General features: G+C 39.7%; 1 protein-coding gene across 1 annotated transcript in view; it reads right to left on the bottom strand.

Annotated features, from left to right (window-relative positions):
• Positions 1 to 710: 710 nt before the first annotated feature.
• Positions 711 to 14,744, bottom strand: part of LOC142354346 (angiotensin-converting enzyme-related protein-like) — a 134,062-nt gene continuing 120,028 nt past the window's right edge. The window contains exons 9-11 of the mRNA XM_075406620.1: positions 8,895 to 9,163; positions 1,292 to 1,561; positions 711 to 949 (exon numbers count right to left, since the gene is read on the bottom strand). Of these exons, the coding sequence (XP_075262735.1) occupies positions 818 to 949; positions 1,292 to 1,561; positions 8,895 to 9,163 (671 nt within the window). The 3' untranslated portion in view covers positions 711 to 817. The remainder of the gene's footprint in view (positions 950 to 1,291; positions 1,562 to 8,894; positions 9,164 to 14,744) is intronic.

The raw sequence follows: 14,744 nt of genomic DNA, 5'->3' as shown, positions 1-14,744 counted from the left end.
TAATGCAAAAAACAAACCCAAAAAAATTTTTCATAGTATTAGCAAAAACTAACGTTTAGACTGTTGTTTTAAAATTATTATGTTTTTTTTTAGTTATGACAACAGTTAGTTAACTTTTTTGAATTAGTTTATTGGCAGCTAAGAAAATCATTATTTTTAGGTGGTTCCATTGCTTAATTAATTCCAAGTTGACCGTAGCTTTAGTAAAAACCAAGAACAAAAAGTACTATAAAATACGTTCTAATTTTCTTTAAAAAATTCCCAAATTATTCCCCCTTGGTTTTTTCTTACTCCGAGTTTTGAACTGAACGCACCAACCAATTTGAACAGGCTACAGTCTTATGATCATAATTCTTTTTGGTCTGGATAGATCTGATCATGAAACATTTAGGCCTGGACGAGTCTGGTCATTATCAATTTTGTAGGGGTTTCAACATGGGTTCCCAACTTCATTCGCTCTAACTTCCTTCATGAGTTTTGATTTTTATAAGACGTTTTAGAGCTAACTTTCTGGCATTTATTCTTCCCCTTATTAAATGTTGAAAAAGTGCACATTTAAAATTGTTCCTTTTGCATCACAATAAAGAAGACCAGAGAATTATTGTCTCAACATAACTTGAATCATAAACCTATTGCGTCAAAACAAAGCGCAAGAAATTTTACTAACTCATTCTTCAATTTTCAATGAGATTTAGTTTTTTTGGAGCGTCTGTTGCTGATCATTTTTTATGGCCCATATAATGGTTCATATTTCATACTTCTACACCACCACCACCACATCAATTCTTTTCACTTTTACAACATGAAAGTGTCTCTTTCAATCCTCTGCTGGCAATGGCCACTTAACGTGTACACCATGATCTTTTATGAATTTATCCAGCCAAACTTCCAAGGGCTTGTAATATTCCAGAAATGCCCTTGGGTTCGGGTAGTCCTCACCAGTAAAATCCTGAAAGTTAACAGTTTGGTTATTTTGCAAGTTGCCTGTGCCAATTAGGCTGGGGGTGGTGAGGGGGCACAAAATTAAGAGGTCCGGGTATTGGTATTCAACAACTAGAGGTAAAACCCACAGTTTAAAGTCTTAAAGCCCGTTAGAGCACTTTAAGAATCTAATTAACGAGGTTTAAATCTAGTCAACAAAGTAAAAGCGATTCTGCTGAAAAAATGTATGCGGTGATACTAGCCGTATGTTGCTTGCGAATGATAATAATTGTCAATAAAGACCCCCCCCCCCCCACTAGAATTATAAAGTCTTTTCATAAGTCGATGTCTAAACCTGGGCAGTTAGTACCTTCAACTGCTGTCTCCAGTTGACAGATCGGCCTTTGCTCAGCATTTCTCTGAATCTTCTGGTGGCTTTTGGGTTATCATCTATGTAACAGTCCATCAGATGTTTGTAACTCTCTCCGGATTCTCTGCAAATCGTTTCCAGGAATTGGAACTGGTGCATGGTTTCAACGATATAGCGAGAGATCAGAGGTTTCAAAAATGCCACGTTCTTTTTAGCGATCACATCAAAGTACTCCTCGCCTCTTGCTTCCCCATCTGGAGTTGAAAGACCCTGTAAACGGAAACCACGTGTTCGAAATTACACTAAGCTTTAAGCAAAAGAGTTTAAATGATACCACAATCATTGAAACTATTTTGAGTGCCCTCTGAATAAAGCGTTCATTAATGCCAGGATCTCGGAAGTTCCTTTCGAGAATCAGACGTTTGCTCGAAGTAGCCGCGCCGAGGTGTCAACGCTAAGAAACAAAAAAAATATGTACGACTGGCAGTGAAAGCGTTGAATTTATGAAAGATCTACTCTACAAAACGCAAAAATGTAGGATTGGTGGTGAATGCGTAGAATGTATGTTGGGTAATGGACTTTCGCAAGCGGAGTAAAAAGCGTTTTTAACTAAGTAAAAGAATTAATTTCTCAAAAATGAGAGAATCACAAAATGATATTTTACAGTAGAATTTAGAGATTTACAGGAGAGATCTGATTACTAGATCAAGATGGTGATTTGAATTTGGGGATGAAAAAGGACTCAAAAATCAGCTGTATATATACCCATTATCAGTGTGAAAAAGTCAAGATACAAAACTAATCTTAGCACCGTGATTTATAGTGGGGGTCGCAAGGGTTACCCAATATGGTTTGCTTCTGCAAATCAGTCGCACAGGGAACCATAAATGGAATGCATTTGCACTTTTCTAAGAATTCATTCACACTTCCGGAGATATCATTATCATTTAATACATGCTAGGAAGATTTTACATCAATTAATCTAACTCTAATAATAGTTATCTAGATTCACCAATTTGAACCGAATATTGATTCTCAGCACCATTTCTTGACGATTCATTTATATAATTTCTTTGATCGAAGTCATATTGCTTGTCTTTCTAATCTGGTAAGTCAAACTTTCTTTCTAATTCTCACTAAGTTTAAGACTATAGTTTGATCGATATTCTAACACCCCCACTCAGACTTGAGCTGATTGCGTAGAGTCTGCTCCCATCAAAACTGCTCTGAATGTTTCCACTTTCGAAACGGGTAAGGACTTTGTGAAGATGTCCGCTGCCATTTTGTCTGTAGGGACGTAATGAATTGAAATAGTCCCATCCTCCGTCTTGTCCCGGATGAAGTGAAACTTTGTTTCGATATGCTTGCTCCTTTTGTGCATGACTGGGTTTTGGCAAAATCTGATATAACTTTGTCTTCTCCAATTGCTATTGGACGTTTCTGTTGGATGCCAAAATCCTCTAGAAGTTGTTTCAGGTAGAGTGCTTCCTGAACTGCTGCTGCCATGCCCTGATATTCTGCTTCTGATGAAGAAAGAGCAACTGTGGCCTGCTTCTTGACACCCCAGCTGAGTGCTGCGCCACGTCCGTTGAGCTTGAAGTAATAGCCCGTTGTTGATTTTCTGTCGTTCACGTCTCCAGACCAGTCTGCATCACTTTCTCCCACTAAATCATAACTAGCCTCTTTTGTGTAAGTAAGTTTTAAACCTTTTGAACCTTGAAGATATCGCAGAAGTCGTTTTCCGCACATCCAGTGTTGATTGGTAGGTGCATTCATTTGTCTGGACAGAATGTTGACTGTGAACATGATGTCTGGCCTCGTCTGTTTGGCCAGATACAGAAGTGATCCAACCAAGCTTCTGTAGATCCTCTGGTTCACTTCTTCGTCTCCGTTCTGTGCTGTCTGAAGTTTCAAATTCAAATCAGCTGGAGTTCTTGAGGGTTTGCATTGATCCATTTGAAACCGCTCAAGCATTGTTTCTATGTAGCGTTCTTGGTCGACTGTGGCTTTGCCCTCTTCTCGTCTGATTCTAAGACCCAGAAACCAGTGTAGTCTCCCTCTGTCTTCCATGTGAAAGGTTGCTGCTAGTGCCTTCTTGACATCAGAGACCACTGTCATACTTCTTGATGCTACTATGATGTCGTCAACCCAGACCAAGATGAAGGTGTGATCCTCTGCCTCTAATCTTGCAAACAAGCAGTGATCGTTCCTGCTTCTGGTGAACCCCTGTCTCAGTAGGAAGTTTGCCAGCTCTTTGTACCAGTTGTTAGCAGCCTGTTTCAAACCATAAATTGATTTATTTAGTCGACATACTAACTTCTCCCCATCTGATCCGCGTTTTACAAACTCCTGTGGCTGTTCCAGATACACTTCTTCCTCGATTGGTGAGTGCAGGAAAGCAGTCTTGACATCAAATTGGTGCATCACATGGCCCTGCTTCGTTGATAGCTGAAGTAGAATCCTGAATGTCTCTGGCTTACAGGTAGGCGCAAAAGTCTCAAAGTAGTCCAGTCCTTCCACTTGTTTGAAGCCTTTCGCCACATAGCGCGCTTTGTATTTGTCCACTTGACCACTGGGTCCCAATTTCACTTTGTAGACCCATTTGCCCGGTATGACGTCCCTGTCTGTGGGTGGTCTCACTAGGTTCCAAGTCTCGTTGTCTTGGAGTGCCTTGACCTCGTCCTTCATTGCCCGGTGCCACTGGTCCCAATCGTCACTTTGCTTGGCTTCGTAGACTGTTTTGTGTTCCACATAGTCGCTCTCAGTCACAGCAAGATGGGTCCTGACTTCTCCAAAAAATTGCGGAACATTCCTCGCTCGTGTTCCAGTGCATCTTCATTGAAGCCAACTGTCTCTAACTGTGAGAAGTCTTCTGTGTCACTGTCTTCCAGGGACTCTGAGTCTCTGTGACTCCCTCTTGTTGCAGTAGATCCTTCATCTAGTGATGTTTCTCCAAAATCCGAGGCCTCTTGTCTCAGTGTTGTTTCTTGAGTATTCACGCTCCCTGCGTCACACCACTCCTCCTTTATTGCAGTAGATGTGTCCTGTCGTTCTCTGTTGTCATCATCTTGATGACCATCATCTGGGTGCCAGATTCCCAGTTCCGACCCATCATCTAGTAGGTCAGCCGTTTCTTTGTGGTCAGGGATTGAGCACACTTTAGACTCCTTGATGATCACATCTCGAACTGCCATCACCTTGCGTGTGTTGGGTATGTACACCAGGTATCCGTTTTCTCCTTCAGTGTAACCCACAAACTTTCCTTCCAGTGCCTTGGGTTCAAGTTTGCTGACTTCTCTGTCCCTCTTCCTCATGAAGACTGTGCAACCAAAAATAGATAATTTACTAATTGAAAGCTTAGGTTTTATACCTCTCATCAGCTCTGCTGGGCATTTTTCTTCTCCTCGTCTCACAACCAAGTTTCTGATCCTTGCTGCGTGAAGAATTGCTGCTCCCCACATCACCTGGGGAAGTCCTGAGTCAATGAGCAAACATCTTGCCATCTCCAGCAGTGTCCTGTTGCACCTCTCAGCTAACCCATTCTATTGTGGCGTCTCTGGTATGGTCTTTTCCTGTAGAATGCCTGCATCTAAGCAGTACGTCTTGAACTGCTCTGAGAGAAACTCTTTCGCATTGTCTTGCCTCAGCTTCTTGGGCGTCACCACACTGAGAACAAATTTCTTCAGGCTGGCCAGTGCTTCACTCTTTGCCTTAAGCAAGTCCACAAACACAAACTTCGTGTACTGGTCTGCAAACACTATGCAGAACCGGAACCCTGACAGTGACTCTACTCTGAAAGGTCCCATCACGTCTGTGAACACCCTCTCCAGCTTCTCTTCTGCTTGGGTCTCTGCCACTCTTGGTACTGGAGTCTTTGTGATCTTGGCCAATGCACACACATTGCATACATCATCGAGTTCCCCCACTGTCTCTGGTGCATTCCTGACCACATCCGCTTGATTCAAATGACCCAATCGTCTGTGCCACTTCCTTGCACTGTCAAGTTTCACGCTGTTGGAACTCATCTTGAATTCTAGAACGCTGCAGGGTAAGTAAAACAAATTATTTTCTTGTGTTAGTTTTACCCGAGTTCCCTTCTGGAGTTTCATGCAGCTGTTTCCTCTCTCGAAAGTGAAGCTATGCCCCCACTCCGTGCATCTTGAGACTGATAGGAGGTTTGAAGAATAGTCCGGCACACACAGAACATTTTTGAGTTCTCATTGGAATTCCCCTTTGTTTGAGGGTATGCTGATCCTCACACAGCCTCTGCCCACCACTCTGGAAGCCTCTCCGTTGGGATTTCTAATCACTGATTGAATGGGCACAAAGTCCAGGAACGCATCGATGTTCGTCACTATGCGATCTGTGCAACCACTGTCCACTAGCATGCCTGCTGTCTTTCACTGGGTAAGAGCTGCCCAGCCTTCCTCGTCTGGTGTAATCAATGTTGGACCCATTGCCACTGACTCATGTTTGCCTCCATCTCTTTGTCTCTTGCATGCCCTGTCTAGGTGACCCTTCTCACCACACTTGCTGCATTGTGCTGTCTCCTTCTTCCTGCAGTCCTTGGCAAAGTGTCCAGGGATCCCACAGACAAAGCAGTTTCCTTTCTTGGGTCCCTTCTTGAAGTCACGCTTCACTGCCAGTGCAACTGAACCACTTTGTCCCTTGTGTCTCTGCACCGTGCTCTCATGAAAGTTCTGCAGCCTTTTCCTCAACTCTGTGAAGTTCGTTGCCGGGTTGAAGCTTCCTGTATAACAAAACTTTCATACCTCATTGGCAGACCATTGAGGACCAAGGCGTTGAAGAGGGTCTCTGAGACTGCTTCCCCTGCTTCTTGTAGCCTTGTGAGCAACTCCTGTCCTCTGATGAAGAAGCTGTCCAAATCCTCAGAATCCTCGAGCTGCAGTCGAGCAAGCTGTGCCACTAAAGTCACCACTGTCGGCGTCTCCACACTCTGAAATCTCTCTTGCAAAAGCTTCCAAGCCTTTGCTTCATCTCCAATGCCGTCATCTCCCACACAGTCATGTCTCATCAGCATGAGGGTTGTTGCATCTAGAGTCAGTGCCAGATGGCACCACACATTGTTCCGTTTCTCCTTGATGTCTGCAACTTCCTTCTCATATGCATCCTTCAGCACCTTGTGGTTCTTCTTTTCATCATTGATTGCCCCATTGGCCAGTGGCGCAGGCTCATTGGGTTGCTCCTCTGTCCCCAGTAGTGATTTGTAGAGTCCCTTCGTCTGCATCATCGCCACAAATCTTGTGCGCCAGATTGGAAAGTCCTGTGCCTTTCCTGTGTAGGTCAGCAGCTTCACTGTCTGTTGATCCATTGAAGTTTGAGCAGGCAAAACAGTTGTGAAAAGAAAAGGTACTAAGCAGAAAAGGATTATGACTGTCAACAACAAATTAGTTTTGTTTTGGGAATTAATTTTATGACTTAGAAAATTGCTGGGCCCATAACCTGTTGGGTAATGGACTTTCGCAAGCGGAGTAAAAAGCGTTTTTAACTAAGTGAAAGAATTAATTTCTCAAAAATGAGAGAATAACAAAATGATATTTTACAGTAAAATTTAGAGATTTACAGGAGAGATCTGATTATTAGATCAAGATGGTGATTTGAATTTGGGGATGAAAAAGGACTCAAAAATCAGCTGTATATATACCCATTATCAATGTGAAAAGGTCAAGATACAAAACTAATCTTAGCACCGTGATTTATAGTGGGGGCCGCAAGGGTTACCCAATATGGTTTGCTTCTGCAAATCAGTCGCAAAGGGAACCATAAATGGAATGCATTTGCACTTTTCTTAGAATTCATTCACACTTTCGGAGATATCATTATCATTTAATACATGCTGGGAAGATTTTACATCAATTAATCTAACTCTAATAAAAGTTATCTAGATTCACCAATTTGAACCGAATATTGATTCTCAGAACCATTCATTTATATAATTTCTTTGATCGAAGTCATATTGCTTGTCTTTCTAATCTGGTAAGTCAAACTTTCTTTCTAATTCTCACTAAGTTTAAGATTATAGTTTGATCGATATTCTAACAATGTATGTAATATCTACGCTAGAGGCGTCGAAAAGAAATTTTTGCTATTTCTAGGCGTAGATCTTACATAATTTTTGCCTTTCTAGGTCTAGATATTGCTTAAGCTCAAGGCTTCAACTTAAACTTTAATGTGCAACGTTAAGCGTTTAATTTAGTGTTGGTCTTACATAAGTTAAACGTCTAAGTTTTAGAGTTTATTTTATTGTTCAGCTTACATAATCTCCAAACATAAGTTTTTGTGTTACTCTTAAATAAAATTGCGCGGTACCTTAACGTTGATCCTACAATTGTTCAATAATTATATAAATTTCCAATCAATTTTTTTGGTATAACTTGCCTAGCAATATTATGTAAAATCTGCGCTGATAAACTACAAAGTATTTCAGAACTATGTTTACAAACGCAAAATTATGAAAGATCAACGCTCAGAAACGCAAAATTATGTAAGATCCATGTTTAGTAACGAAAAATTATGTGAGATATGCACCTAAAAGTGCCAAAAATTGTTAGATCGACTCTTCGAAATTTAAAACTTTGTAAAAATCTATGACCATTAACGCAAACATTATGGAACTTCAACGCTCAGAAACCCAAAATCATGTAAGATACTTGTGTGAGATGGTCTGTTGAGTCTCCCAAGCATCGAAAATTGAATGAATGCAAATTTTCCTACATAAATTTCTCAAAAAAGTTTGGGATCATATTCAAACTGTTGACAGTTATCTTGTTTTTTTTTCAGGTTTGGTGTTGTCATTTCATGGTCCTCTGTTTGTTTGTTTGTAATACATTGTCACCCAAATAGATGTTGCTTCGTCAGGGCAAAGTTAGTGTTTTCTTTTTAGTGTATTGTACAATCCAATCAGATGAAATTTATTTAGCTAATTGCAAAATTACATTACTGCAATTTTTTTTTTGATAATTGTTGCAAACCTGTCGTTCACTTTACACTGGTCTCTAGGCAAATGTTTATGTGCATCTGGGCGCATGTTTTAAGTTGAAATCTGGTCAATTCTATGGATCGTGATATGTTGAAAGGCCTTCAAATTGTAGGGGCAATTTCTTTGCTTAATTTTTGGGCTCAAGAAAGTTTTTTTTTGTTGGGGGTGTTTTTTCTTAATTTTTTCGTAAAATTTATTCAGATTTTCCAAACGGAACTATCTTTTTTTATAAGAAAAACTGCATGCATTTAATACCGGCTGCTTCTTGTTGCTGCAAAAATTGATTTCTTTTCTTTTGTGATTCGTTTTTGTCGATTGGATTGTTCTTCGAAAAATAAATCTAAACATTTTCGCCATGAGCTGTTTTTTTTCACACACCCAATTAAATAAATTGTTCACTAACTTTCACGATCTTGTAACAGCACTGTTACAGAAAACGGATGTTCTCCATTTTTCTCTTCAGATTGCCTTGAACAGATAAAATCTCTTTTTAAAAAAGCCTTTCAAGGATGGCTTGATTTTGTTGAAAATTGATTGGCTCTTGCGCTCTCAACGCGCAAGCCTTAAAGCATCAAAGAACTGAAAATGTGAAGGTTCTCAAACCTGATACTTGTTCACGAGGTACCACCAATGTTTGTTCAGCTCGTCATTGCTGATTTCGCCAGTGTAGAAATCAAACAGCCACTTGTCAACAGCATAATTAAACATCGCTAATGGTAGGTGTATCAACGCAGACGACATAAGTCGATTGATTGTCGTATTACTACTGTCCGTTGGTCGCTCCAAAAGTCCTGCGTTAATAAGATGGTCCATTCCATTTGCCAAAAGTGCAATTGTGTCACCCACAGCTTGATGGAACGCGGGGCTGCCTCCTAATTCAAACAAAATATTTGAAATTGGGTGTTGCAGCTCTCTATTTTAAAACCCCCAGTGATCCGATTCCCGGAAACCCTGCCGGGAAAGCCGGGAATCTTATAATTTCTCGGTAATCTTGGCGGGAAACCCGGGAATCTGATAATTTCCCGGTAATCTTGGCGGGAAACCCGGGAATACTATAATTTCTCGGTAATCTTGGTGGGAAACCCGGGAATTAATTTTTGTCCGGTTTTCTTTGTGTGAAACCCGGGAACCTTTTTTTTCGGTAATCTTGGTAGGAAACTGGGGAGTGTCAACTTTTCCAATGATCTCAGCCGGAAGAAAGAGAATAGTAAGTTTTTTAATTAGTTAAGCTGGAAACCCGTTAGTTGCAAAATAGTCAATCATACGTTTTGTGTTCCGATAACATAACGTTTTCACTGATAAAAATTGGACCCTTCTAAAATCGTAAACCGTAACGTTTCTCAACCCTCCAATCCGTTTTAAACTCATCCTATAACAGGACGGCACACCGACTAAACTTTGAACATTCTTTACAGAAGAAATTAGGGATCTAAAACATTTTTGCTTCATAAAGATTTTTATCTCGGGTCAAAACGGAAAGTTTCGTATAAACTTTACCGTCGAAAACTAGTTCATTGATCGTTTGAATAGTTCGATGATCGTTTGAATAGTTTTTTCTGTTGAAATCAAAAGTTTAAACCAGACAAATGGGCACAAAGATAAACAACTAGCAGTTTTTGACAGTTTAGTTAGGTTACGCTTTCATTGAAATTCTAATGAGCTATTAGCTACTAGTTACTAATCTTTTTTTTTACGAGAAATGAAAGAAAATTTAAACCAATATGCAAAAATGGTCGTAAAGCGCTGATAAGGGCTGTTGAGCCATTTTTATTAACTTATACCAATGGAGGCTTCTATTGTATCTCCTCTAGGATCAGTGGAAAGTGAAATCTCTAGTGTTGACAACTTGTTTAAAAAAAAGCATTTTTGGAACACTCTTAATAAAACAGCACCAGGTGCCTTGGGTTTGTAAACAACCTTTGAATAGACAGAGGCGCTAGAATAATAACATAACAATTTTTTACCGTTTTGGTATGTAACGTTATTTTAGAAATTTTAGTCAGACTTTAGTCTATAGAAGCGTGGAATTTTTCTGTTATGCGATTAATTTTGAGCATTTATTAGGTAGCAAGTACCACAAAACACAACTGCCATACGTCTGTTAAAGTGACAAAGCACGTAGTCCCTGTAAAATAGTCAATCATACGTTTGGTGTTGTGATAACATAAAGTTTTCTTTGGTGAAATTTGTACCTTCCGAAAATCGTAAACCGTAATATTCCTCAACTTTCCGATCCATTTTCGATTGATTCTATAGTTGAACTGCCCTCCCATTCAAATTTAAACTTTCTGTAAAAAAAGATTGGGATCCAAAACTTCTTCGCTTCATAATGACTTTTCTCTTGGTCCTAATCCAAGAGTTTCATAAAAACTTTAACGTCGAAAATTAGTTGGTTGATCGTTTGAATAGTTCACTGCCCGTTTGAATCATTCAATTTGTCAATAACAAAAGTTTATTATAGACAAATGGGCAAGGGTAGCAAAATTAGCAGTTTAAGTAGGTTTAAGTAGGTTTAAGTAGGTTGCGCCTTCTTTGAAATTTTAGTGACATATTCCCGACAGGTCACTAATTTTTGTTCTGGAAACAAATGTCGGAACAAGCTGCTTTATATAATAATCGTTGTAGAACCTGGACAAAAAAACAGAGATAACGAAGATAGAACTGCTCATTTACATTGCTCCGACTCATTTCTGGAGAAAATGGGCTGCGCTTGTGCCCAAAAACGAGATAATAATCACTATCTCAAGAATATCTCAATAGTACCATATTTTCAAAGTACCGTACCAAATGAATCGAGGTTGGTCACATATTCTTGATACTGATTAGCTCTTGTTTTCGCATCTGTGCAGTTGCCTGTTAAGTTCTGGTAAATAAGTTATTCAATGACAAAGGTGAAAAAATAGATATCTGTCTCTCAGAGCCTGAAATCGAGGTTTTAGTTTACGTTTTTCACGATATCTCCCAAATTACTATATCAAGCCGAGCTTGAGAGCTTTTTTTTGTTGATCCTAAACCCTTATTGCCTGCACATCTATTTGATTTTTCCATTCAACCTGATCAGAAAAAATATTAAGCTGCAAATTTGAAAAATTAAAAATTTTAGCGTTTTGTGAATTGATGTAGTATTTCAGGAGTATTTTTAAAGTACTTTTCCAAATTAATCATTTTTAGTCGCTTTTGATTAACATTGACTTGCTCTTTTTCTTTCTTTTGTGCTGTAGCCTGAACCTTTCTGGTAAAAAATTTATTCAAGGCCAAAGACAAGAAATTGATATCTGACCTGAGGGCTGAAATCGAGGTTTTATTTTACGCTTTCATCGATATCTCCTGATTCACTTCAACTTATTAAGCTTGAGAGGAAGCATTTTCTTGCTGCTAAACTCTTCTTTATTGCCTGCATTGTTGACTTTTTATATCAAAATGACCGAAAAGTTATTAAGGTGTAAATTTGAAAAAAAAAATTTAATAAACGTTTTTTTGAAATGATGTAGTCGTTCTCGTAATCAGCAATTTTCGTATTTGAAAATTCTGTTATTTCACCGTCTGTTGGGTCCATGAAGCTATTTTAATCGTAAAACTGGTTTTCTTAGGTTTTTGAGGACCATTTTGCATTGCTTCTCTTTAAACTTTCTTTTTTTTCAGATTTCGAATGTCAGGTTACAGTTTACTGTTTCATCGATATCTCCTAAAGTACTGAATCAAATTCAACAAACGAGGTAGCATTTTGTTTCTATTGATCTGTTCTTGCTAGCCTTTTGCAGTCTTTTTTTTGTGTCGGCCTGTGCAAATAACAATTAGGGTGTAAACTTAAAAAATATATGATTTTAAGCGTTATTATAAATTTATGTAGTTTTTATTGTAATGAGGGTTGTTGTTACTTGCAAATTGTGTTATTTACGCTAGTGTCGGGTCCATGAAGCTATTTGAATCAATAGTTTTTATCAATTCAACAATTTTTCTGTTTTCACGATTTCATCAAATTTTTGTTGATGTTGTTTTATGTCAAAACACACAAAACATCATAACCTTCATGGTGAGGTGGGAAATTTTTTCCCACCTCACCATGAAGGTTTGCCGTGACCTAAAACGTGGAAGTGGACCAGAATTACACCCACAAATACGCCGGGAACGCTGTTTCACGTTGTTTTACGTCGGTTCCGGAGATTTTGGGCTTCGATTTTAGCCCAAAAAATGGGGTACAGAACAGTACTTTGTTAATATCTTCTAAAGTACTGGACCAAATCAAACGGGAGTGGTCGCATTTTGTTGGCACTGAACCCTTCTTGCTTGCAGTGTTTGGTTGGTTTCCCAAATCGGCCTAATCAAAAAGTTATTAATGTTCAAAGTTGAAATAGGTCGAAATTTTGGGCTATTCGGGATGACCCAAATTTCGGTACAACAAAACAGCTGATTTGCGGAATAAATGTTAGTGTTTTAGAATCCTCAGTTAGTGGGGAGTATCCCCATATATATTTTCCATAGCATTTTACGGAATTGAGATGGTCAAATTTGGCTCTGAAGTCAGGTCACCATGCTTTATTGGTCATTTGGTACCGTACCTTATAATTGCTATTACTCCTCGAAGAATGTACCGATTGGGTTCATTTTTTTAATATGACGCGTATCTCAAGCAGTGCTACAAACTGTACTAAGAGCGTTTATTTTTGTTCGGCCGTTTTAGAGAAATTGGCCAGTGAACTTGCCCTCGATTTTAGCACCCGAAGCGGTTGACACCATCCGGCGCCACTTTGAAGCTTTGAATTTTATCACTTCGGGTGACAAAATTAGTGTTCTGAACAGCCCGTCTAATGTAGATTCCGAATATGTGTACTTTGTATAGCGTTTTCGCAGGTTTAGATGCTCAATTTTGGATCTGGAGCTGGAGTACTCTGCTTTTATGGTCGTTTGGTACGGTACCTTATTTTTGCTATAACTCCTTGAATAATGCACCCATTGGGTTCATTTTTTAATATGATGCGTATCTCAAGCAGTGCTTCAAACTGTCTTAAGGGCGTTTTTTTTTTGTTCAGCCGTTTTTGAGAAATTGGCCAGGACATGTGCCCCAATTTTGACCTGATGAAGCAGGGTACCTGTACGGCGGATGGGGTACACCTTGAAGCTTTGAATTGTTACTTGTGTTGAATTTCAGTTTGCTGCCTTAGAGTGGAGTCTCCCCATAATGGGGACTGTCCCCATATATATTTTACAGGTTGTTATAATGAGTGGTGATTGGTTATAGTAGAGAAACCGGACCCGAAATGGCTCACTTTGGTCGTTTGGTACGGTACCTTGATGTTGGAATATCTCCTTGTAGAGTGAACCGATTTTTGATTTGTTTGTTGATTTGAACTCAGCTTGAGCCGTACTTGAATCCCTGTAAATAGCGTTTTGTTTCTTTCAGCCGTTTTCGAGAAATTGGCCAAGACACATACGGTCATTTTGACCTTTTAGTGACTGGTACGTTTCACGTTTCTACATGTGAAATGTTGAAATTTATGACTTTGACTGCAGGAATAGGCTCGTTGAACTCCATTTGTAATGGGGAATCTTCCCATATATATTTTGTATAGGGTTTTCCGAGATCTAGGGGGTCAATTTTCACTCTGCACGTGACCCCCCCAACCCCCGTGAATATATTCCCAAAATCACGTAATTTCCTTGGGAAAATGGGAAAATTGTTGTTTTGGAGTACCAGTATAAGCACTGTAGTCCCCATGTAATGTGGGGAAACTCTACTCCAATTGTCAGCCATATTGGTTGAGGGGTTGATGTTCACTCCCCTTATTACTTATATGTATACTATTATTCTAAGGTGAGGGCGTTTCGCCCCATGGGTTGCACCCCCCTGTCCCGTTGAGACGCCGGTTAGTCGGCTCCCCCCCCCCCCGCTGGGCTTTGGTGCACCCCATGATGGGGATGTAGGTGCGGCGCGTGCGTGCGGGCGTTTTTCGGGCGTCTTTCTTTGTGTTTGTGTTTCGCTGCGTCTGTGTTTGTTTTCGTTTTGAGCTGAAGCTCTAATTTCGCCGTGGGTTCCGTGCGCTTTCTGTGTTATCTATGTATATTAACAAAGTATTTTTTCAGAGTTTGTTTGCTTGTCTTGTCTTCTCTTCTCTCTGCTGTCGTCTCTGCTGCTAGGTGAGTTCTTCCCGCTTCTTTGCTTGCTAGCTTGGCTAGCTGGCGCTTTCTTTCGGTCTGGTTTGCTCTGCACCGCAGAGCTGCGGTTTTCGGACCGGTTTTTTGGTCCGTGTTCCCACATCGTGGGAATGTGTTCTTGCAAAGCAAGAAGGTTCGCCGAAGCTTTGCGCTCTTCTTGGTTTTTCAATTTTGCGCTTTTTTTGTTTGCTTCCGCTTTTTTTTGGTCTGGTTTTCTGTGCAGCGCACAGTTTCAGTTTTTACAGCAAAGGACTTATTCTAAAAATTTGACATTCTACCTAAGAGTGTTATAGTCCTATT

This window comes from Convolutriloba macropyga, chromosome 15, assembly GCF_964194025.1.
Source record: "Convolutriloba macropyga chromosome 15, txConMacr16.3, whole genome shotgun sequence".
NCBI lineage: Eukaryota > Metazoa > Xenacoelomorpha > Acoela > Convolutidae > Convolutriloba > Convolutriloba macropyga.
Note: the sequence above shows the minus strand (reverse complement) of the source record. Positions and strands in the feature narration are given on the sequence as shown.